The sequence below is a fragment of the Hirundo rustica genome, chromosome 16, assembly GCF_015227805.2.
Source record: "Hirundo rustica isolate bHirRus1 chromosome 16, bHirRus1.pri.v3, whole genome shotgun sequence".
In the NCBI taxonomy this organism is placed as follows: domain Eukaryota; kingdom Metazoa; phylum Chordata; class Aves; order Passeriformes; family Hirundinidae; genus Hirundo; species Hirundo rustica.
This window is the reverse complement of record NC_053465.1, coordinates 11,271,379-11,297,172: the sequence shown is the minus strand read 5'-3', so window position 1 is coordinate 11,297,172 and position 25,794 is coordinate 11,271,379. Positions and strand designations below refer to the sequence as shown.

Below are 25,794 nucleotides of genomic sequence, written 5' to 3'. Positions count from 1 at the left end.
AAATTGTGATAGAAAAAAAAAGAAGAATCTGTACCAGTCTGTGTCCTTGCTGGGGTGAACTGAGATTCCTGCCCTTCTGGAAGCTCTAGACAGCTCAAAATACCGAGATCAAAACAGAAAGTGAGACCCAGAGTAACCATTTGATAAGGGAGCCAGAGCTCAGAGTGATAATCTTCAGCCCAAAGGAAGCTTTGAAATCACACGTGCTCTTGGTGCTTGACCGCTGCCTTTGAGTGTCCCCTTGACCAGGCTCAGAGGAGGGTCGGGCTGGAGGATGCTGCACCCCGAGCTGAGCAGTCAGAGCAAAATGAGGGTGCTGTGTCAGTCAGCGTGAGCTGGGGCCTCAGGGAGAAAAACCCCATGAAAGCAGTCAGTCCCCCACCCCAAGTGTCGCCAGAGGAGGGGTTTTAGCCACAGGGAGCAGTGGCAGCATTTTTCCATGGAAAAGGAGGCAGTATCTGAGCAGGAGATGAACGGGATTTTAACTTGAATGCAAATGGGACAATTGCTACACCCCAGCTGAGCGCTGGTGAACGCACCGTTGTGCTTCCAGAGGAACCTTGATTCATTTCAAAAGAATAAACATAAAAAGTAAAATTTCAGGCCCCTGCAAGAGTGAGTTATCCCTGTGAAGGGAAGAAGTATGTTAACAGCTAAGTGGGAAAGAGGAAATGTGAAAGAATAGAGGTAAAAGAGTACCTGTGACTGGGTTCTGTGTGTATCAAAACTCTTGCTCGTGATAAAAAGTGTCTGTAGTGCTCTAATGATTTGGGGAAGAGTTCAGTTACCTGGCAGTTCATGTCCCTGGGAGCTTCCCCTTCTCCAGAGATAGAGCTGATGGCTGGCAAGTGGGATAGCAGAGAATGAGTGTCACCCTCGGGTCTGGGGAGAGAGGATGAGGGAGTTCTTGGCCTCTGTGCAGGCTGAAAGCAGATTAATATATGTTTATACATATATATTTGTGTATATACCTAGAGGAAACATTTTCTATGACCAGAAAATGCAAGTCTTTGGGATTGGACGAAACAGAAACCAAATGTTTTTAGGTTAGAAGGCATCTGGCAAGTGTCCATAAAAGTGTCAGCTATAATTTTGCACATGGCTGACAAACAAAATGACAAACTTTCCCAGTAGTGTAGATTATTGTTGCCAGAGAGAAGGGTCAGAATAAGAATGTGCACTTTCAGTAAACAGTGGCAAACCAGCCCAGTAAGAGCTGCTGTTGCTGAGCTGAGGGATTGTATTGAGCAGGCTTGCAGCCCCCACTGCATCCTCAATGATAATACTTAAAGTGTTGCTTGGAAACCTGGCTTTGTCTTTTTAAAATTGTAAAATAAATACCAGAGAAGGACTGAAATATTTTATTAACGGCTCTGATGAACTGGAGGAGGAGGACAGCTTTCCCAAATGCTGATGGGACATCATCAAAGGCTGCAGTCCATGCAGCTGGCGCTCCTGCTACATTAACAAATGCCAGTGTAAGGACAGTTTTTGTACTGAGTAATTCATAAATTGCTCGTGCTTGTACAGATTAGCTGGGATTGTGTCTAGCAGTGGGAGCCAAACGGTTTCCAAGTGTTTCCCTGCTTGCCCTGCTGTCAGCAGAGCATGAGCCAGATCCCCACGGGCCCCAGGAACTCAAAAGCAAAACTCCAAAAGGCCTCCTTTCACTCCTGCGTGCTGGAGGAGGCAGAACTCGGCTTCTCACGGGAGCACTGATGAGCTATAGCTATGCTAGAAATTTCCCAGAGCAATCTTTCTGCAGCAGGGAGCCCGTGACAGCCGGGACAATGACGCGCTGCGGCCGGTCCCGATCTCTGACTCCATCTCCCCTGCCTGCCTGAGCAAAGGCACAGGCAGGTGAGGGCAGCACATCCGAGCAGCCTGACACCAGGCAAAATCACTGCAGCCCTCTCTCTCTTTGGCAAGTGTGTGAGTGGTGTTGAACAGACAGTAAAACCTGCCTGGCCTGTGGCAGCATCGAACTGCAGGGCTTTGTTAGCTGCCTGAGGAGGAAGCAAAAGCAGCAGAGAGCATTTGAATGCCTTGCAGGCTCTGAGCCTGGAATAGTAAATAGAAATAACAAGATTGCTGTTATATATCACAATGGCCAAAAGCTTAGCAGGAATCAAAAAGGATTACCATTTCATAGAGTCAGAGAGAATATGAGGAGTTGTTGTTGTTTCTTGAAACAAAAGCGGATTGAGAGAGCTATGAAGTCACCTGCTCAGCACATAAACACTCCTCGAGGGATGGAAGGTAGAAGGACACTTGCCGTTGGGAATTAGAGAATTCTACGTTGTGGGTTGTCCCAAAAAGAGGTCACAGAACACCAGAATGGTTTGGGTTGGAAGGAAACTTAAAGCCCATCCAGTTTCAACCCCCTGCTATGGACAGGGACACCTTTCACTGCCCCAGGCTGCTCCAAGCCCCGTCCAACCTGGCCTTGGACTTCCAGGGATCCAGGGGCAGCCACAGCTTCTCTGAGGACCCTGTGCCAGGGCCTCCTTATGTGGACATCAACATATGAGGGGGGGCCAAAAAAAGTGATGTTCGAGATTCTTTTTGGCCTAAACAGCTTTTTGCACTCTAAAACTGTTTCCAAAGGCACCTGACACCATTGCCACTTGCTTGTGTTCTCCTCCACTGCAGCCCAAGCAAGCAATTCATGTTTCACTTTGGTGGCTGAAGGAGAAACCATCTGCTTGCCAACATTCAGCACATTAAAAATTCATTCTAGGCTGGGTATTTTATTAGTTTCTCCTTTTCCTAAAGAGTGACGTGATTGAAATCCACTCTGACTTTCACCAAGGTTTATCCTGATTTACTCAGTTAAACCCACAGAGCACATGGCCAGCATCTTGCCCCCACAGTGCCTTTCAGTGGCCACTGCCCCTGCTGCTGGCGTGCCAGGAGCTCTCCTTGCTGGGACGCCTCAGCTGCGTGCTCCTCGCTCTGTGCTCATGTCCTTTTATTGCTGGAAATAAACATTCCTGACGTCCAAGGCTCTGGGGTCTCTAATCTCACCTTTCTGTCTCCCTCCCAGTGTCTACCAGCTTGTTGTCAAGGAGGAGAAGCTGCAGAAAGCCCGGAGAGCCGCAGACATCATCGAGTGCTTCTCTGTGCCAGTGAGCTACAAGAACGCCTCCAGCCTGGACTCCCCTCACTACTTTGCAGCCGAGCTGAAGCCCATCAACCTTCCCGTCACACAGCCCTTCACCGTGGGCGACAACAAGACCTACAATGGCTACTGGAATGCTCCTCTTTCCCCCCTGAAAAGCTACAGCATATACTTCCAGGCTCTTAGCAAGGCCAATGGCGTAAGTGCAGGGTAAAACTGAGCTGCGTCTGTAGGTGTGACTGCCTCTCTCTGTCCTCCTCATCATTCTCCTTCCTTCTCGATTGGATGCTGGTTTAACTTCTCCTTCTCATTACCCTCTCACAGAAATCTGATGAAAATCAAGCAATGCCATTACTCGTCCTTCACTCAGATCTCTCTCTGATGCTCAGATCCAATGAGAAATCTGTTGAGGACCCTGATTCTGTAAAGGCACATGTTGCCATGTGATTTACTAAATGAGCTGCTTAGAATTTTGATTTTTTTTTTTTTTTTTTAATCCTTCTAGAAGCATGAATGTCAGAGTAGGGGCTATTGTGCTTTTAAAAGCCATAATTGCAGTATCTTGATAGTTCACAGCGCTTGTGATTTTTGGGGAGATGTTATGAATTTGGATTACCTCGGAGTTTGCACTTGGCCATATCATAATGCAGCACTTGTGGTTGGGAGTTTCAGCTTGAGGAAGTCAGAAGCTGCAGTGGGGACTGTCTGCATGTCTGTCCTACCCCTCTGCAATTCTATATTTTTATATATCTTTACTCTGTGGTAATTGGGTTTAAAATGCAGACTGCACAGGAAATGACAGACTCAAATGACACACACAATGCCACAACACACCTCATCCCACCACAGGAAAACAGGAGGCCTCTCTTCCCTCTTCTCTTCCAGCTGAGGATAATTTGTGACCTTTTACCTCTCCTGTTTCAGGCCAGATCCAGCCTCAGTGGATCATCTTCCTCCCCTTTGGCTCCCCAGTAGTTTTCCATTAATACATAACACAAGAAAATTTGCCACTCTGGCCTCCTGAAGAGTCTTGGAGCATGAAGAAAGCATCACAAATTTGGGTAGCAGAGTCTGCTATTATTAGCATGCTTGCCAGTGCTTTCAGGAATTTAATTTTAACAAAGATAAATTCTCTACGATATCACCCCTGAGAGAGCAAAACTACAAAAATCAGTCAAAGGTGAACGGTGCAGGCTTTAGTGGCTTTTGTATCTGAAATGCAGCTGCACATTGCAGAGGACTGGGATGGTTTCACAGGCTGGCAGTGCCAACGAGTGTTCACAACACATCTTAGCGCTCTACACCCTTCATTTATCACCATTTTGCTGCAGAGCTTCAGCTGTGTGGCTGACAAGTACAAAATCTCTTCAACACTGCTGGTTTTCACCTTGGTTTCCTTTCTAGCCAATACAGTTTCCTTCCAGCACTGCTCAATTAATTCAGTTTTGGATTTGCCTTTGCAGAAGAAATTGTGAATATATGTATATGTCTCTCTCTTTCTAGTTAGTTCCCCCATGTGTGATAGTTAATTGCTAGTGAATGGATCCCGAGGGAAGAAGAAACTTTATTTGCTTAAGTACAATATAGTATTCCATAAATGGGTTGTGTGGATGGAAGTGTAGGCTTCCCTTGGTGTTCTGGATTCAGGCAGCACTGGTGTTCCTGCTTTTCCTGCATCTCACCCTACATTCCAGGTGTTAAGGACTCAAAAAAGGATGACTTGCTTGGGCTGTCCCAACAGGAACAAGGTTGTAAAGGGCTTTTTCAGCATAAGTTAATCAAATAGTCTTAATGTAACAGTGCACTGTTCATGACAGGATGAGAAGTGTCCAGCCAGACACAGTAAATTCCTGTTTGAGAAAGCAATTTCCTCCTTTGGTAATAATTTATATTTCTACAGGATATGCTCAAAGTGTAGTGCTGTGGGTAGAAGTACCGAGGAAATGACCAAGAGTGGAATATGGATTTTCAGAGGAGTAGTTTGTTCTGATCCCTTCTGTCTCTTGGTAAAGTCATTAAACCCCACATTTCAAACATCAGGGTCAATTTGCATTCGCTCTTTTGCATCTGAAAATGGTAGGGTTTTGTTCCATTCCCAGAATTATTTGCAGGTATCATTTCTATTTGAGAGTTCTGGGTTTTCACTTGTATGGAACCTGAGCAGCTCTGACTGGTCTTGGAAAATCTTACAAATAATTATGGCTGTAACATGGCATTTCCATCCCTGGAAGTGTCCAGGGCTGGGTTGGGTGGGATTTGGAGCAACCTGGGATAATGGAAGGTGCCCCTGCCCATGGCAGGGCATTGGAAGTGGGTGAGCTTCCAAACCATTCCATGATTTTTGATAAGGCATATCTGCAAAAAACCTGCAACAATAACAATTTAGCAGAGTTAAAGTAGAGCCTTGTGTTCCTTTACAGATGAAAAAAACTTAACAGAACATTGCCACTCATTTTTTAATTAGGATATTCTATAGTTTCATCAATCACTCTCGGTTGTGGAGTGATAAAATTTCTTTCCACACCTGGAAGCTGCAATGAGAAGCCTTCATGCAGTGAACCAGAACATCTTCCTTTGGAAACAGAGGGCTCTGGGGAGAGCTTAATTTGAAGAAACAGCCTGGATTTGGTCAAAAAGCTTGATTAGGAGGAGGTTAGGAGTGTTGTAGGAGTTCTGCATTGTTTGAGCCCCTCTGTACATGGAGGGCTGTGCTCATTTGGTGCTCCCGTCTGCTCTGCAGCCATTAGCTCTGATTGTTACACTGAAAGGAACATAATTAACAGCTGGATGCAAAACAAGTGTGGCAAATTGCTGCAGAAGCAGCTCACGAGCTCTTCCCCTTCTCTTGTGCACTGTTGTACTTGTCTCAGAGTGTGAATGGAAAAGCTGTCTCTGGCTGCATCCATGTCCCGGGATCTCGGGTGCAGTTTGGGCACTGTGGAGCTGCCTCCAGACAGGAGCCTGAGCACAGCGTGGTGAGGCTGAGGGGTTTTCAGCCTTGTCACACAAAACACTTCCAGATCGTGTGAACTTCCCTCCAGGCGCTGCTGACAGCCAGATGCTGAAATGTGGCAGAGTTTGAAGTGAGAGACAGGAGAAAGAGGAAGGGGACAAGGAAACTCCAGGTTTGTGGCTGTGGGAGTGAGAAGCACCATCAGTTAGTGCCTAGTTGAGAGCAGGAGTCAGCACAAGAGGTGGCACGGAAGCAGAGGGCACATTTGGCTTGGCTCTGCTCTGGCAGGATCTCCAGACACTGTCACAGCCATCCAGGTAGGGAGGGATCTGAGGGTTGCTGCTTGTCCCGGTGCCACCTGCTACAGATGGCTGCCTGACAGAGCATGGAGAAGATTTGCCTGTCTGAAAACCCTCCCTGAGCTCAGCCCCTTTAAAAACTCCAGCCCTGCCAGTATTTTTCCCTCTGAAAGGTGAGGCCAGGTTGACAGCCCTGGGTTAGTCCTTATCCTTACACTGGCTCAGAAATCAAACCGAGGTGTGCCGCAGGCTTCATTGTCCCCAGGTCTTTTTCTGGCTCACTGCAGGTCTCTGGTTGCTGATCCAGCACCACGCTCCCATGGGGAGAATTCTTTGGCTGCTGTGTGAAACCTGCCTGAATTTTTGAGCAGTTCAGAAACTAGGGCTTGTTAAAAAAATCCTTTCTGGAGCTGCATTTTACCTCATTGAGTTAAAATGAAATCCGTAAGGGCACAGTTGCAATCAATAACTCTTGGCCGTTTTCCCTTTAAATGGGAGATGAGCAGGAGCCTGTGTAACACAGCTGGGAGTGCTGGGGGGACGCTGCCAGCTGCTCTGCCAGCCTGGTGGTCCAACAGGTGACTGGTGCCTTCAACCCAGAATTGTGAAAGGTAGCACTGCAGGAATCAATGAGAATATTATTTTTTTGAGGGAATGATAGACTCTACTGAGATTCCTATTGATTTTTTTTTTTTTGCCTCTCTAATGACTTGTACTACATGCACAATCGGGCGGCTCATTATTATCAGGGGACTTGAGGCTGCATTTCTTGATGCTGACAGGTTTGCTCACAGCACACAGCATTATTCTTCTGGGACATTTTGGAGGTGTGGATAGAGCTGCTGGCAGAGATGTGCCATTCATCCCTGTGGAGATGGCCATGAAAAAAACTGGGAGGTGTTTGAGTGCAGCACGAGCCGTGCTCTGAAAGATGAAATGGCACCAGGGCTGCCTGCATCACTTCTGCATCACTTCACTAACCAGCTTTGGGGAGCTCTGTGTTCAGGAGGATTTGGGGTGTACAGTTTATCCACTTATAGTCACTCCTTAATCTCATCTTGGAGATGCTGGCACAGAAATAAAGCAGCTGTGGGAATATTTCACTCTTTGTATGCCCCTGTTTCCACATCTGGGTGACCAGAGGATGCGGACCTGAGTGTTTTCTGCATAATAAATAAAATTCTCCTCCAGCCTACCTCATTTTTGAGAGGCTGAGAGGAGTAGGTATCCAATCATCAACTACAGATCATTGAAATAACTTCCTATTGTAAATAATAAAAGCCCTAGCCACTTTGTTAAACCTCCCTTCTCCAAATGACACAGATACTAAAAAAAAAGCTGATAATTGGAATAGCAATAATAGGTTTGGCTTAGTCTCTGGAAGGAAACAGCAATTTCCTGAAGCTGGCAATAAAAATTAGAGGGGAGTCCATTGACCCTGCACAGACATATTTAAAAACTGCAAACCACTGGCTGCAATGGTATAGCAAATAAACACACAATTTCGAGCTCTCCTGAACTTGGGCAAAATTTGTTGAGGACCAAAAAAATAATTCCTTAAGAATGGACAAACCCATGGTTTCTACGCCGTGGGAAGCAGGTTGCCAACAATTCCATGTTCAGCTCTGGGACATGGTGAACTAAAGCTGGAACTGAGGCCAGGGGGAGAGTGGTGATTCCTTGTCTGGTCCATGCACCAGCAGCAGATAAAATTGCCTGTCCCAGTTTGAGGTGCCTAAAAACCTCTGCTTGTTGTAGGGCAGCCCCCATGGCACATCTGGGGACAGCAGGTCCCACCAAGGCTGGCAGGTGGTTCTTCAGGCAAGGCAAGCTCTGTTTGACCGCTGCAAAGTCATAATCAGAGTAAAGGAAAGGGAAAATGGTGGGTGTGAAAACAGATGGATGGAAAAGCTTTGCTGCTTTCATTGTTGTTCATAGTCTGTAAACAGCAAGCTGTCAGTTTCAAAGAAAAGGGGGAAAAAAAAAGATCATGTGGCTTTTTAGGTTGTGAAGACGCAGCTGTCACATAAACATATGTCCTGCTGCCCTCGTAGCCCCTTTCTGCAGAAAATTGTTCCCATCCAAACACTGAAGAGACAGAGGCAGAACTCGTCTTGTTACCATCCATTCCACTTGAGTGAAATGTGCATTTAGGAGCCTCACTAATTAGGAGACAGCAGCAGCTCCTTTGCTTCTAAAACGAAAGAATCAAGCTATATTAAAAGAATGTTTTAAAAAGCCCTGGAAATTCAGGGGGATGCCAAAGCAGGCTCACGGTGTGCAGTTTCCAGGCTGTGGGCAGGAGCTGGGTGGGCAGAGAGGGCTTTGCCCAGCTCCTCAGCACAGGTCCCTCCCTCTCCAGAGGGTCCCCAGCTTGTGCTGATGGTAGGTGCAGGTCCTGCCTGCAGGAACAGGCTGCCAGCACCCTGAAATACAGTGCTGAGTCCATGGTGTGTGGACTTAGAAACAGAGCCAAGGTTCAGCCTTGAGTGAGGATACACCATAATCTTTTATTTGTGGGTAAATAAGTTCCAGAAAACAAATTTCCATCTGTATGTTGAGGTACTGTCATGGGTTAGTACAGTTTAGATTTTTAGTCATAGAGGAATGTAGAGGAATGTGAATACTAAGACCAGAATTTAGTGAACGTGAGGCCACTACAGGTACATATGTGGGTGGGCTTATTCTGCAGTGAGCTTTTAGGATATGGAGCGTGTTGGAAAGTGAGGGTTGGATGAGGAGCTGCAGGATGTAGCCATGAAGTGTTTTCCTGTTCCAGGATCTCAGTGAGAACGTGCCTGCATTGTTCCATTACTGTTTGGCTATAAAATGTCTGCCTTAACCTGGCAGTGATACAGAGCTGAAGCAGTACTGGCATCTTAATTTAAATTATTCCTGTGAGTTCAGCCATAAAGGAAACAGATGTGCAGATTATGTTGGCTCTCTGGTTATCTTTAAGACTGTTGTAGATGTATAAGGCCTGGTAAAACTTCTGTGATACCATAAAATGGGAATTAAATATTGCAGCATTTGAAAGAATGTTCAGAAACAACACAGAGGCTGAATTTTGGGGAATTATTTGTTTTTGGTTTTTTTTTTTCCTAAAACTTCTATTATTATCTCTTTAATTATTTTTCTTGCCATTGCGTTAAGCAATCTGGATGGATCATTTATAATTACCAACATTGTTTATTCCTGCTTTGCTGGTGGCTAAAGACAAGCACCTTTCAGTGACAGGGCAAGAAGTAGTGTGTACAATTTGAAAGATAGGAAATGTAGCTTAGGAAAAAAAAAAATAAAGGGAGAAGCGTTGTCCCTGCCCATGGCACTTTAAGGTGCATTCCAACCCATTAACATTCTATGATCTTTACTGTGTACAGGAAAGTGCCTTGAAGCAAAAGTAATATTCTTCAGAAAACAAACATGATTGTGGGAAAGTGGGTTTACTGTTTTTTGGGGGGATGATTGGGTTGGGGTTTGTTTGTTTGTTTGGGGTTCTTTTTTTTGGGGGGGGGCTGTATTTATTTATTCTGTTTCTTCTTAAAAAGATTCATGCAAACTTAAAATTCTCAGTATCAACCAAAGAAAAATAGAGTAAATTGAAAGGGATCTCATTTTTATGAGACACCAAAGAGATGAGCAGCGGGGTGATCAGGGGAAAGCAACAGAATAATCAACTCTAATCCAGAATATGGACTAAGTTCAAGTCTTTAAACTTTAGCACCCCTGGGAGCTGGGAGCCTGCTGTCTGTTCAGGTGCTTTTACATTTTCCTTCCCAGAAGATGCAATTTGAAATGAAGTTCTGGAGTCCACATCTTGTTCCTCTAGCCCTCACTTTGGCAGTACCAGTTCTCCTGACAGCTGTGGTTGTGCTCAGTGCAGCCATCAGTGGATGCAGACGCAAACAGAACAAATTCTGTCCTCCCAAATCACCCTGTGGGAGGCTCTCGTGCAGGGATACACACATATGCAAATGAGATCACCCTAGACTCTTCTTTTTCCAGCACTGACTAATTTCTCCAGCTCTCTGTTACATTCTGAAATCAGCAGAAAGCAACAAATACCCAAGAAAATTTTCCTCAACAGAATGTGAGCGAGTGTCCACCTACTTGTAGACTGCAACACTTTTACCTTGTCATTTTTTATTTTACTCTTCATTGCTGATTTTCCAGGTCAGCTTATTGTATGTCAGAAAGTACAGCAGGATCTCTGTGTCTTCTGGTCCCCAGCACCATGTGCAGAGACAGTTTTCACACAGCTGGGTTTTTCCTGCTTCGTACATCGCAAGCAGCAACAAAGACTTTGGATTTCCAAAATAACTGGCGATTCAAACTCGCTACCCACGAGGCAGAGGGGAGTGTGGAGCTCTGTGTGCAGCTGTGGTGACCCTGCAGTGCCAATGTTGGTGCAGGTTGTGCAGGGGAGCTGAGTTTTGAGGGACAAAGGGGTGTAACCAAGGAGATGTCTCTAGTTTGCTGGGATAAACAGAGCTTCAGTCCCACCCTGGAACATATATGGCTGGGAGATGGACATGGTTTGTCCTCAGGGATACAGGATTTCCTTAAGAGTTTGAAGGCAAGGTCAAAGGGAAGATTTGTCCTGAGCATCTTGTTTTTAGACAGCACACAGGGTGGCTTGTATCCAGATTGTGTGGCATCACAGAAAGGGATCAGAGGGAATTGCTCCTGTGATTCCCAATGCTTCCCAGCACAGTTCCTGCAATCATCTCCTTCCCACGTGCAACAAAAGTGTGAGGAGAGGGCACAGTGGGGCCGGGCGTGTCTGCTCCAGCCAGGGAGGATTTGTCACAGGAGGAGCAATTTTCTCCAAGAGCAAATCCGGATTTCCGCAAGCTTTGTACAGTTTTTTGAGGACGGAAGGAGGTGCTCAGCAGTGCTTGGCTGGGCTGTTGTTCCCAGAGCACAGACAGCATCCATATTAATGGAGCATTGTTAGCACAGTAATTTGCGCTGGATTCATTACACCTGAGACGTGCAGAGGCATAAAGTGCTCTGCAAACCCTGCAGCAGATTAGATCCTGACAGAGGCAGCTCTTTAACCAAGCAGCACGTTCCCATTTGGATGGCAATCAGGCTGGCCAGCAGCAACCCCTGCCAGCACGGGCTGTGCCATGAGGAGCTGGGGACTCCACACAGGTTGTGCTTGCAGCAGAGGTGGCCTGAGAAAGCTGCTGTGTTTGAGCTGCTCGTGAAGCCAAATACAACATTCGGATCCAAACCCTGTTTCCGCAGCTCTGCGGGCTCCAGGGTGGATTGAACACAAAGCGCTGGGTTTTGTCCCAGCTCTGCAATGAGGAGCTGCAGTGGCGAGGGTTGTTACAACAGCTCGTTTGGCAGAGGCAGCAGCCCAGAATGCTGCTCTGCTCCACATCCATCAGAGAGCTGAAATATTCAAATGGCTTCTTCGGTGTCTGTTTGCCATGTGTTTAAATAAATACCCAATTTGCAAAATTTGCAGTAATGGTGCATGAAAATGAGATGTACAGTGGCGTGTACTTTTGACCCAAGGCTTGTCAGTCTATTACAGAGCAGGTCATTTAACTGGGAAATTCTATTAGCTAATCAGGCACTTATGTGGGACCCATCACTCACACATGGAGCGTGGAGAAACGTGCTGTCACTCCCAACTTTTCAATACTTAAGAGAACCAACTGCAGGCAACTCCAGTAGTCTGGAGTGGTTTATGCAACAAGAACTGTTGGTGGTATTTTCAAAGATGAAGAGCAAGAAAAGATACATGTATTTTTGGTAGCTTTTTAAAGGAATGGGTGTTTATTGTAGATGGGCAAATTACACACTGTGATGTTTTCCTATATATTTTTCTTGTGTTTTTTCTATTTTTCAGGAAACAAAAATCAACTGTGTCCGGCTGGCAACAAAAGGTATGTGGGTCTCTCTTTCCTGCAAAACACAATACCAGAAATGTAAAAACTGCAGTGGTGGCACAACTTGATTACAGTTCCTAGCCAAAGAACCAGCCTCTTTATTTCCTCTTCGATTTTTTTTTTTTATAAAGGAAGATTGCCAAGGCAGAAAAACAATTTCCAGGACCGCTCCACTATATTTGTGGCCTCTGATATTTTTTTAACGCAGGGTATAATTCTCTCTGGTTCCTCCTTCCCCTCATTCTGTTGACAGCTTTTCTGTCCTAAGGACTGTTCTTGCTGTTGGCAGAACATCACTGAAAAAGTGACATTAACTTCCCGTCCAATTTGTTCTCTCCACAACTGTACAAAGTAGATAAGAGGAGATCTCGTGTAAGCCTAACCTTGTACACAGCGGGGCACAACTCTTTACATCACGCCATTTTCATGGCCAAATTGAACAAACTAGGAGAGAGCATTCCTGATTTTCATTGTGGGGAGCTCAGACCGAGCTGACAGGTCACACAGAGCAAACCCAAGACAAACAGCCCCAGGTTGGTTCACAAGGTGCAGCTCTTGAGGAGCCAACGGTGACAATGTCTGAGCTCCTTCTTAGAGTTTACAGCTGCTTTTAACAACTCTTCTAAAGATTTCAAAATCACCCCAGGGGCTACTTTTCCAGAAAAGATGTCAGACACGAATTTATTTGTAACGCAGAGTAGCTGTAAAAAGCTCTCCCCAGTACAGGTTGTAGTCTGCAAAGGAGCAGTAGGGAAATGCTGGGGTATTGCCATGGGCTGTGCTGCAGGCGACTCCCCATTCCCAAACTTAGCTTTGCCAGCTTGTGCTCCTGCTGCTTTGCTGTCATGTGAAATAGCTGCATGACTGCCTGTGGAGGCTTTGAGAGTTCACCAAAATTGGCAGGAACCCAGAAATCCTTGGAGGCACCAGCCCGGTTTTTCCATTCTTTTCCATCTATTTTGACCTGTGACAGAAGTTAATGACTTCAAGGTCCTTTCTCCTGATCCCTTCTGCATTTGCACTTGCAGAGGAATTGGGAAGGCTCAAAGAAACCCCATTAGCCATGGGAGAGCATTTTCCATGTCCCTGTGGAGACGCCCCCAGGCTGTGACAGCCAGCCAGGCTCTGGGGTGGCAGGTGCTCCGTGGAGCTCCCACCTGTGCCGCTGTTTTCCCTGCTCACACTCGGGAATGCAAACTGGTGGGGCTGTAAGCAGTTGTGTCACCACTGAAAGCCGAGGAGGAGGAGCCATTTCTCCCATTTCTCCTTCTCATCTGTGCCTCTGGTGCTCCCCACACCCTCTTGTTCCTTTCCTGTTTATGAGTTATTTGTAAAATCTTTATTTAATTCATTCTCTGGGTTACAAACGTTATATGTGTCTCAGTCTATGTGTCTCCTTCCTCTCAGTTTTCTCAGCTGGTAGTAATGGGACCATTTCAAATACCTGATTTTGGCTTTCTGGTGGTAGAAAGAGCAAGAGCAGGACTGGGTGAAATGAATCTCCACAAGCTTTTCCAATAGCACAGTCTCTTCATGGGGTCAGAGATACTGGATTAATTAATTTTTGGAAACCTATAGTTCCTTCCATTTCAATTGTTCATTTTTCTGGAGCTGGTGGCAGAATGTTATGCTAGCAGAAAAGATATTTGCTCTGTGACTGTTCAAAAGAAAATAAGTTACACAGCTTGAAAAATCCCATTCTAACATGACCTTTTGTTTGAACTCTCTGATTTGGGTACCTCAGGGAAGTGTCCCATAAGTGTTTGACCTTCAGCTGACTTCTGCAAACGAGATAATTTTCATTAACCCTGTTAGGTCACCAGGAAAAGTCAGTGAGCCCCCTCCTGTTGGTTCTGAAGGTCATCTCTTCTTAAAAAACAATCTCTTGCTAGGATTAATTTAATAAGAGATGCAAAGGAGATGGGTAGAGCCTGAGGATGTCTAGAGCCACTGCTTTTTGGTGATCTTATTCTTTAGGTTTTTTTTTTTTTCTTTATTGACTTGAATGGAAAAGGACAAGAAATGATGGTAGTTCTAGTGTTTACTCTGGCTGTCTCAATTCATATCACTTTTGATTCATATCACTTTTGATTCATATCACTTTTGATTTATAGGTAGATATCTCATTCCTCTGTGCGGAATGCAGAAATCTCTGTGGAAATTCTTTTCCTCTTGGCCTGGCTCTGAGTTGCAGTGCTGTAATTCCCAGTGCCTGGCTCTCAGCACAGAATGCCCCAGCTGTGGCTGATTTGAGGCAGGCTGAGCTCTCCAGGGGAGCAGGGATGGGTGCAGCTGGCAGCAAGGGCTGGGAACGTCACAGGACGTGCCACGCTGGCACCTGGGCAGGGCCAGCAGCTGAGCTGCAGCTGGACGTGGTTGTGTGAGCTTCCCCACGGTTCCAGGTTTCCCTGTGTCCTGGGGCTGCATCCCCACCCTGCATTAACTCCATGAGGATAAAGGAGCAGTCCCTGGAGAGGGGTGTGCTACCTGCCCTCTCCCTGCAGTGGGGCAATGCACAGAGACACACACAAAACTCTGATTACAAAGGCTGATAGCTGGAATGTTCTAGATGGCCTCCTGTGTCTGTGCTGTCTTCTGTCTGCTCATTATATTGATTGTCCTTAATGGCATTGCTCTGTATTCCCCTTTGTTTGGATTGGTGGTTTTCTGAGGATAGAACGAGCAAACCAGAAGTCTGCCTTGAACAAAATCAACACAGCTGCCAGTGAGGATGCCACTGTGGTGTCTTTGGTAGGAAACAGGAAAAAAAAACCAAAACAAAACCAACCTTTTTTGGAGTCAGGATTAATCTCAGCGTTAAAATCTCTGCTTTGAGATGGTACCAGAGAGAAAAAAAAAAATAATTATTTCTTGCAAGAAAATAAATACATACTACTGATGCCAGACTAAATGTTCATTTTGGAACAGAGGCCTAATTTTCCCATTCCTAGATATTTGTCACTGCAGCAGCTCCATTAGCAGCAGCAAAATGAGTTCTGATTTACACCAGTGACAGGAAGATTAGGATCGGGTTGTGCTTAAGCAAGGCAAGAATTCTCTTGAAGTACTGGATTAACAAGGGCACTAAACGTGAGTGTGGGAGTAATTAGGCAGTGAAATGTGTTAGGCATGTGTTACTGGGGGATTGTAACACATCCTGGGTGTTGCTGCAAGGCACCTGCTCAGAAGCTGAGTGTCTTTAATTACTTGAGAGACGCACAGGGCTGTTCCACCGCCTCTCCTCCAGCAGGCTGCCAGGGAGTTTGCTTTCTGTGTCCCATTGCCCCGACACCAAGAGGAGGAGAGCAGAGCACTCTTTAAAAGTGGCTTAGTCCCCTAAAAAAAAAAAAAAGCTTTGGCGCTTTCCAGCTTCTTTCCCACCTCCCTAGCCAGAAATAGGCTGATCAGATGAGCCCTTTTCAGTTCAGCCCAGCTCCCTGCTGGTGCTCTCTTCATGGTTCTCTGTGTGCTGCTCCTGGTTAGATGAGCTCGATTCTTGTGGTGGCAAAAGAAAGCTCTCAAATCTTTTTGTACTGGGTAATTAAATGTTGGGAGGAGGGGGTGGCATCAGCATTTCAGAGCAGCAGGTGCCCAGCTGGGCCAGCACATCCCCTGAGCTGGTTTCCCTCCATCCAGCATCTCCAAGTGAGGGCTGGTGGTGCCTGTGGGAAGGGCCAGTGGCAGGGACTCGCCATCAGCCTGTGCTGGGTGACCTTGGATGATCCATCAGAAAGCTCCCTGCGTTCCTCCCCTCTGTGTAGCCATCCCACACTTTGCCAGCATGTTAAACATTATGAACCTTTTGTATCTGCGTACGTATTTCTTTTCAGATTCCTTAGTCTCAGATCTTTTGCTGCTTCCCTCCTCACATGGGCTACTCTTTTTTTTTTTTTTTTTTTTTTTTTTTTTTTTTTTTTAATTTTTTAATTACTGGACTAATGTTATCTTTCACAGCATTAGGCACTTGGATGCATCTCATTAACATAAAACACTCCTTAAAAATGTTTATAATTAAACCCCAATTTACCAGCTCTCTGCCATACAATTTTCATTGGGATGGGTTATTTATAGGTTTTGCCATTTGGTTTCCTTGACAGCATTTGTTTTAATATGTCCCATTCTTTCTGAATTAACCGACTTGTTCTCCCTGTCTTAAAGCAACATATTTATATCGACACTTTATTAGAGAAAATTGCAACCTCTTACTAAGAGAGAGCGATTACCTCTTGTATTCCTAAAGTGCATTAAATTAATTTCACAGTGTAATTGAAACCAAGGCAGAGGGCTCATTAATGGTTCCTTATCTCTCGATACTCATTTCTTCTTTCCTTAAAATGTGAGTTCTTGCAAATGAAAGAATGGAACTATAATAACCACTATGAGCCACACTTTTATTTTTTTTCCCTTTTTCTTTTGTCTCATGCATGCTGCCTGGGAACCATTTTGCTTGTTCTTAGCAGTGATAGGTAGACACCAGGTGACCACGCGAAACCCGCCCAGCCTCTTGAGCACAGGTGATTATCAGCTCAGGAGAAGGAAAACTGGTCAAACTTCCAGAGGTCTGAGCAGCTTCATGACTTCTTGCTTAATACTTGTTCTGCATGAGGGATTGCTTTTGCTCTAACAGCATATAAATGGGGGCAGTGCTTTCATGGCACTCCAAGGTGGAGATCTGCCTGCGCTGAGGGTCAGCTGAGGGCTCAACACCTCTTAAATCTTCACAGCAGCGCTGGGGTGTGATGGGAGAGCCCCAGGGACCCCCTCTGAGTGACCCTGAGCGTGCACGGAGCTGAGCTTGCGCCTCCAGTTTCAGGAGCTGTGCCCCTGTCTGGGCTGATTATTGTGCTCGTTCGCAGACAGCTGAGTCCTGCTGCCGGAGAAATGGCGGCAAGAAAAGGAAAACTTGATTCTGTGAGCCCTCTGTGGAAGAACAGAGGAACTATAGAAACTATAGAAACTGTAGTTTCTATAGAAACTTCTGCTGGAGGCAGAGATGCTGCAGAATTGAGCCTCAGCACAGCGAGTCACTCACAGTGGGGAGTAAAGTCACTCAGTGGGGAGGTTCAGAGCCTCTCTAAGGTTTGGCAGTTTACACCAGAAGGAACTTAGATGACTGTGTGCCATAAAATTGTCCCATCATATGTAACACTGGGATCAGGATCATCATTAACTTCAGAAAATTTAAATATAGAGGGGCCATCCCATCAGCTTGTGGAAATGAGTTCTTCTGCTTCAGCCTGATGTGCACAAAATGAGTGGCTGGGATGTGACAGCGTTTCATGAGTTCAGCGGGAAGGGAGGGTTGCTTTTTCAGTTTTTAGATGGATTACATTTCTCTAGGAATACTCCTCTCCCAGTGCTGCACCGTTATTCCTGCCTAGTTATGACTTCCTCACCCGACAATTGTTTCAATTGTTGAAATAATTCAACAATCCTGATTATTTACACATTGGGACAGCTGTGATGATACAGGGGCAAAAAGGTGCTGGGATTACTGGGAAGTTTGAATGCATTGGAAAAAAGGTCCTGATTTTTGGTAGGGCATCAGCACGGGAAGAAGGAAACATCCTGGGAGGGTGTTGGAATCTCAGTAAGGAACCTGGGTCTGAAATGTGACCAGGGAAATCTTGGGCTGGAGAGGGAGACTGCAAAAATAATCAGTGGAAAATGAGGAAGGAAAAAGTTCCTGCTGTTCTGTTCCCACACAATTTTGCTGCACATGAAAACTGTTGATTTAATAACTCCTGCTCCCTCAAATCCATTGAAGAGGCTTCTTTTGTTTCCTGAAATACATTCTGGTTTTGTAGACAGATAATGTATTTTTTAAACAGATCTAATCCCACTTCAAATCTGCTTGTTGCTGCATTTTGTCTTCGAATACACTGGAGTATTATTCCTTTGACAGGTTTATTCTGTTTTGCGCTATTTATTTCAGAGGAGTTTATCACACTTTTTAAGTTGAATGCGTGAAAATGGTTGGTTGGGTTTTTTTTCCCCCTGAACAAATTTCTTCCTTCTAAAAGTTATTTTTTAGCACAAGTTTCGTGTATCACAATCCCTTTTGGGGCTTCCTTATCCCAGGGCATAGCTTTGAATTAGTGCAGAACCTGGTGCAGAATGGGATGAGACCAGGAGGGAACTGAATTTGGTATCTCCAGCCCAGTGTCCAGAGGTTGTTACCTACTCCAGGGCTCTGCTGCACTGCCAGACCCTAATCTTGGGCTCCCCAATTAAAATAAACAGCTGGAGGGAAGGGGAGAAGAAGCACAGCGTTTAAGATAAAATTTGGGATAGTTTAGCAACAGGAGAGTGTGAAAACATCACCTTTGTAATTCAAAGCACGCACTGCCAGGACACAAGCAGCTTCAGGAAAGAAAGGTCTTCGGAGAAATGAGAATAAAATATATTACAGCTGTGTGAGCCAAGGCCTCCAGGGCAGGCAAGGATTTACCTGGAGCAGTGTGGAGGTTCTTGCCCCTTTTCAAGACCCCCCTGGTGGGAGAGGATGCTCTTGGCCCTGTGTTGTGGCTGGCCCTGAGCCGGTGCACGTTCTTCTTTGCAGGTAAATTGATAGCCAGGTAAAGGAGTGGAAATTAAAGAAAAGTCAGTAGTTGGACACGAAAGCCACAAGTGAAGGTCAAATTTGGAAAAGATTTCCTTTGGTTTTCTTTTACGTCATTTGAATGCAGGGAGCATTGGACGATTCCTCGCTTATGCAATGTTAGGTTTTGTTCTTCATCTCTTCTGCTTGGAAGTTTGCAGGAAGAGCTCTTTGGATGTCCCTTGGAGCCTCTTCTGCACAGGGGCTCAGAGGTGGCACAGGGGAGGGGGCAGCAGCGTGGGGGGAGGCAGCAGGGGGCTCTCATGTTTTTGAGGACAGTGGGGTTTCATGTTCCTGACCTCCACACCCTCACACCGACTCATTTGGGTGAGCAGGAGTTTGTCTCCATTTCCTGACCCCTGCAGATCTTTCCAAGGTGGGTGAACCACTGGGCAGGTCCTGCAGATCACTTAAAATGATTTTCATAAACAGATTATCATTGCTCGTGTCCTTTAGCAACCCTTCCAAAGGCACAGCAGACCCAGGACTGCTACAAATACATGATGCCTGTTTCCTTAAATAGATTTTTTTGATAAGCCATTATTTAGAAACAGGGTTGATATCAACAAGCTTCTGAGCTTTTCCCAGGAGCTGGACATTAAAACTATAAGGTTGCATTAGGATATGTGATAAAAATCCAGGTGTGAGACTGTTTTGTAGTATTATTGTAGAGGAAAAGAGGAAAAGTCTTGGCTGGAAGTGCTGCTTCAGCTTGGCAGAGCGCAGGAAGTGTCCTGGAGTTGGCGCAGCACAGGCGGAGTGTGTGCACACAGATCCTAACCTGCCCAGCTGGCTCCTGTGCTGGCAGGGGCATTCCTGCTTCCCATGCTGCTCACTCAGCTGGGTGAGCCTCACAGGGCAGGTGTGTGTCCCTCACCCTGGTGCTTGAGGCACCTTGGCCCAGTTGGGCTCAAAAGGTGACTTTATCTCAGTGCTCCACTTTCTGCCCACCCCTGGGCTTTGCTCACTGCTTTTGCAGCTTCTGCAGCTGCTGGGGGTGTGGATTTTTCATTATTATCATGATGAGAGCAGGCTAACTACTTAGAGGGGGCTGACTGGGGGAAAAGTCAATAATTGTGGTGAATCTGTTATATATCTGTAACATTGTCAGGCACTGAGAAGTTTTTGCCAATTATCAGTCAAAAGGTTGATCTCCTTGTGTCTTAAGACTTTACAAAAAGTAAGTCACATCTGTAAATTCGAACTTGTCATATTGGTAATTGTACTTGTTTTCCATTTTTATAATTTTGAGATAGATTAAAGTACAGTTCTGCAAAAGTGAATAGTTGAAACAGAAATATGCTCTCACCCCCTGAACCATCACTTCACTTGTTGGCATCACAGCAACTCTCTTTAGCTGAGCTCTTCTTTCAGGGACCTTTCTTATTCTTGGGGACCATATACCTGCTTTTAGCACAAATTAAGGGCTCCTGTTCTGAAGAAAGAGGAAGAAAAACAGGAAGAGAAAAGAAAAGCCTCTGTGCTGGATTTGCCTGGAATCTCCAGAATCAATTATTCACTTACAGCTATTTTTTAATTCTCACTCAGCTTAGCAGTGCTGATCTTGATGCCTCACTGTGTTTACCCTCATCCTCCTACAGATTCCACCTGTAAGCCTGAAAATCCCTGATACAAATTCTGCTCTGTCTTTCTCTCCAGGACTGCTTTGTTTTGCTGCTTCCTCTGCTCAGAATATGGTTGAAAGCTTTTGGCTCTCATCATTCTTTTGAGCATTGTTAAAGAAATAAGTGTGTCGCATTATAGCCTTAAGCCTGTGCTGTTTGCAGTCTCCAATAACTGCAGGTGGAAAATCGGTGTAGTGACGTTGTGTGTTGCTGATCCTCTTTGTGATACTCATTTTTTTTTAATGAATTGCAACAAAGAAATAGCCAAAGAGGGATCTGGCTTTTAGATGTGATGAGCTGTTCCACTCTGTTGGTTCATGGTACATGGAGACATCAGTATCATGCACAGATTTTTTTTTTTTTAGTGCTAATACACTGCTGGAGGGTGTGGTCATCTGACACCCTGGGCTGGTGCTGGCCATTTCCACATCAGGATGTAAAAAAGTGCCTTTCCACCTTTATCTCAGTGTTATCATTCTGAAGGTACCTGTCTGCCCTTGTGTTTGCACATCAGACTGTGTTTTACAGATAGAGAGATTATCAGGACCTGAAAACATGAGGGAAAACGTTCCTGCATGCAGAGCTGCTTTAATAATTTGTAGGCCACTCACATAGAGAGCACCATAAAAAAATAAATAAAGGAAATCGTGTTTACAAGTGATTTGAGAATAGCTGTCTTTTGAATACAAGCCTCTAGGTCTATTAGGAGTTTTTACATTCAGCCCACTGCCTGGCCATTATGTGCTGCAAAGAAATCACTCTGATTGTGCAGATCATTTCAACGCATAATGACTGGGAGCCCAATATTTTTCATTAATTTTTCTGTGTTAAATAATGCTCTGAAGTAATTTTTCTGGGTTTTTTTGTTCCAAGAGTGAATTTCTTTCTGAACAAGCTGTGTTCTTAGGTGTTGCAATTTTGAAACCAAACCTCCTCCTTGCCGGAGCTGTCCCCTTGCTGGGCCTTCCCTGTCACCTGGAGGTGGCTGAACCTCCCATTTCTTGGGTTGCTTCTCTCATTTTGTCCCTCCCTCCTTCACACTTGCATTGCCCTTTTCTTGGCTCTGAATATTTGACCCAGTAGTCCTTAGAATCGTTTCATTTGATTTCTTGTCTTCTCCTGTTAAGCTTTGGGATGTTTCTGTCTCCTCAATTGTCCTGGCTACTGGTGATTGTGGTGCCACTTCCATTGCAGGATTTTGTGCCTCACCAGCTGGAAATCTCACATAAATACCTGACGTTCCCTCCTGCTTATGGCTCTCTTGAATTCTTTTTCCTGCCAGTGTCGGTTTTTTTTAAATGCAATATTGTAATTGCCGCCTAAAGTAAAGAATGTTTCAAATTGCAGTTTGTGAAATAGGTTTTATGGAAGAAACTTGTATTACCAGCCCTGCTTAGCTACATGCACTCAGTAATCATTCTTTCCTGGATGTTTTTCAGAGTGCCACCTCCACAGAGGAGGTTGCTTTATATTTTGTGGCTTACTTTCAAATAATATACCTGTGCAGAAATTGCTGGGAGAGGGATTGCTATGGTATCTTTCCCTTAGATGCCACTGCTGCTTTTCCCCCAGAGGGTGCTGGCACTGCCCAGGCTCCCCAGGGAATGGGCACGGCCCCGAGGCTGCCAGAGCTCCAGGAGAGCTTGGACAGCGCTCCCAGGGATGCCCAGGGTGGGGATGTTGGGGTGTCTGTGCAGGGACAGGGCTGGGCTGGGGGATCCTGGGGGTCCCCCATATTCCCCAGCATATTCTCTGCTTCTATAAATCAACAGCAGCATGGCCAGATTAGACCTTAATTAAAACCTTAATTAAACCATCAGTGTGTGATGATCCAGAAAGTGACTTCTCATGGGCTGATGAGCTGGACAGCTCTGGGAAACTGGCCATTTGCCCCTGCCCTGCTCTCTTTGCATCTTGCAGCATCACCAGAACTGTATCTGCCATGGATGTTCTTCCTGCCCTGTCTTCTGTCTCACTGCAAGATGCTGGATCTGGGGATTTTGGAAGGGATTGAAGAGAAACAAAGTCAGTTGAGTTGCCAGGAAAGGAGTAAAATGTTGAAGTAGCTCTGACTGACCAGTGGAGTGCTGGGTGAATGTCAGTGAAAGTCAGAGTCAGGCCACTGCTCTGGCTCCTGGGATGGTGCATTTTGTACACTACGTAAATATCTCAGAGCAGTAGCCTGGTGGAGTAGATAAGGCACAGATAGGGAGTCAGGGGACCTACAGTCTTCACTCCTCTGGCACTGCCTTCTATCATTTGCCTCCCTTATTAAGAAAGCAAGCTTAGGGCAGAAAATTGTGCTGGTTCATGTTAGTGCAGAATAATGGGGTCCTGACCTCCGTGGGGGCCCTGGGTGCCACTGAAATACACACACTAATAACAGTGGTGACCTGCTCTGTGTCTTACTGTTCCGACATCCAGCTTCTGTTACAAGGAACAATTCATTCCAGGAAATGTGGTGGAAGTAAGCGCTAGGAAATGCAGTTACAGTTTGTTTTCATTCCTTTTTAATGCCAGCAATATATAAACATGGTTTTTCAGAAAGAAAAGGGTGGCCCCTCAAGTACAGCAGTGCAGAGATTTGCAAGTGTGTTTAAAGATATTGGTATGAAATGGCCATCTGAGCAGTTTTTATGGGCTGCTGTGCTCGGAGGATTGCAGATCCTGCATCTCTATAAAGGAGAGAAGCAAAACTGAATCCTAAAACGGAGTTTCTGTCAGGAGCAGCAGAAGTCATCTCCTGCAAGAAACAGCTCACAGATCTCCTCCTGCCAGGACAGGAATGTTCTTACCTCCAGCTGGTGCCGGGGCAGGTGGGAAACCAGAGCAACCAGGAGAGATTTAGACATCTGCATGGAAAATATGCCAGAACAGCAGGGAAACAATGGATTTTTGCAGTAATGTTTCATTGCAAGGCTTTAAGAATCCCAGAGCCAGGAATTTGCTGACACTGTCATATTCTCCATTCTTAGGCACTATTAGCTGAGACAACTTACAAATGGTTGGGCTGGTAGCCTAAAGGAGTTGGTGGCCTTTGCCAAGAGAGATAGAGTTGCCCAGAAGATTGGAGTGAATCGGTCACCGCGGTGTGGAGGTGTCAGGATGGATAACGAGCCTTTCCTCTCCTCCTGGAACTGCAGGAGCCTGCAGTGGGGTGGGAAATATCAGATAAAAACACTCTGACCACACTTTGCCTGAAGTAGCAAGCAACAGCCTGGCAAAATCAAACCAATCCGGTGGATTGGAAGATGGAGTCGACAGCACGTTCTTATTTCTTCTAGCAGCTCACACTTCATGAGGGTATTCAGATGGTGCAGAAATGAGGAGTGTCTGACTGCGCTGTTTATAGTAGAAAACCATTCTCCAACACCTATTATTTAGGGTCATGGGAGTAACTGCAGCTCAGCTGAAGGATAATTTGGAGTACTTCTGACTTTGCCTTCAAATGAATAGAGTTTTAGCCATTTTCAGGGAGAAATTGTACCTTTCTCATTGCCTTTGTTGTGTGACAGTGTGGGGATTGCCTGTCTGATGGCGTATAGCTCACCTCTTGGACACATTTACTGCAGGGTTGTGGAAGAGCTTGTCAAATAGAGATGGAAATATGCAACTGATATTTTATTTTCATGCTCAGGAGTCCCATTAATGCATTTCAGACGTGAGCACAGAAGTTATCCGTGAACTATTAACTGAATGGGCAAATTGGTGAATGCAGCAGAATTGTAGAGTTGTCAGGGGCAAACGCTGAAAATTATACGTGTGACTCCAAGAGCCAGCCCTTTTTGCTTGGTAAATTTTGTGTTTTGCTCTGGCTAAACTAGATTAACAGCTTAGCTGTAGGAGAAGTGAAATTGGGCTTTTATCACTGCATCATCTCTTATAGCATATGCAGCTTAACGTGTGGCAAAGAGGCCAAACAACAGCCCAGTGACAATAGCACTGCTGTCTCACCAACATACGAACTTGATTGAATATTATCTCCGCGAGCAAGTGACTTCATGGACAGCAATGATTCAGATTTCCTGAAGGTCAACAGCACAGAGCTGTTAAAAGAGCAAAACATTACTGTCTGAGGGATGTCAGCCCTCTGTGCTCACCTTTGATTCCCTTTCCCTACTGTGTTTAAGCTGCAGAGGAGGACCTGGCTGACTCCAGCAGCAAAGGTGAAGCCCAGGATAAGAGTGGATCTCATGTAACACGAATTCATTTTAATTTGTGAAGTGCGGTGGTGATATTTTTAGGAGTAGTTAAGTGTAACAGGAATATAATGAAGATAGGCTTATTTAGTCTTTAGAGTAGCCATGACTCAAATCTTGTGGGGCTTTCTAAATCGAGCTCAGTGGCTTAAGCTATATCTGGAAATATTCTGTGCCGAAAGCAGGGAAGTCAGCGGAGCTGAGGTCTGTAATGAGGACTAATGAGGTCTCAACAATGGGGCAGAGAGCAGCTTTCTCCAAAGTGCTCAGTTAGAGCAGAAATGCTGTGCAAGTAATGTTCCTAAATATTTTTATTTATAGTTTTATTTTCAGGTGTGTAGGTTTCACTTGTTAAACAAACGAACAAAACAAACCCCCCAGACATTTCAAATGGAAATGTTGCTCTCTTCTTTGGGCTGAAGAAGTCATGCCTGGTGTGTGATGGTAAAGGGTGCTGAGGCACTGGAATTGGTTGTCCAGAGAAGCTGTGGTTGGCCCATCCCTGGAAGTGCCCAAGGCCAGGCTGGATGGAGCTCCAGGGTTCAACCTGGTGTCATGGAAGGTTGGAATGGGATTGGATGAGATGGGCTTTAAGGTCCCTTCCAACTCAAATCATTCATGATTCTGTGTGGAGGGTGCTCTGTATGTTGGATTAATGCTTGTTACTTGTGTATCTGTAATGGGATGTGTAAAAAAGCCAGGCCTCCATTACACTGAGAAACACAAATGTGAGCTGATTTCAGAGGGGAAAAAATTTCTGCCAGGAGTAGTATTATTATTACATGTTACTGTGTTCACTATTTTGATGAGTAAGGATTGCAAGTCCATTTAAACTATTTAAATGGTTAAAATTAGAGAGATTAAAATTAGAACTGTTGTTCTCCCGTTTCTGGGTGCATGCTGAGTGCTTCAGAAGAGTAAATGCCCCATTACAGTATAACTTAGTAAAATATTAGAGTCATTTGCACTACACTGGGATTTTACACCCTATTACTGCTCTGAATTATCTGTCATTAGCCCTCATTAAAGGCAGATTTGGTTAGATGGACAATTGTCTATTGCAATTTGATTGCAAATATGTTGTTAGGCT

At 45.2% G+C, this 25,794-nt stretch overlaps 1 protein-coding gene across 7 annotated transcripts in view; it reads left to right on the top strand.

Annotated features, from left to right (window-relative positions):
- PTPRT (protein tyrosine phosphatase receptor type T) overlaps positions 1-25,794 on the top strand; it is a 451,419-nt gene that overhangs the window by 348,679 nt on the left and 76,946 nt on the right. For all 7 annotated transcript variants that reach the window (XM_058422730.1, XM_040080154.2, XM_040080156.2 and 4 more), the window contains exons 12-13: positions 3,047-3,320; positions 12,240-12,276. In XM_058422730.1, the coding sequence (XP_058278713.1) occupies positions 3,047-3,320; positions 12,240-12,276 (311 nt within the window). The remainder of the gene's footprint in view (positions 1-3,046; positions 3,321-12,239; positions 12,277-25,794) is intronic.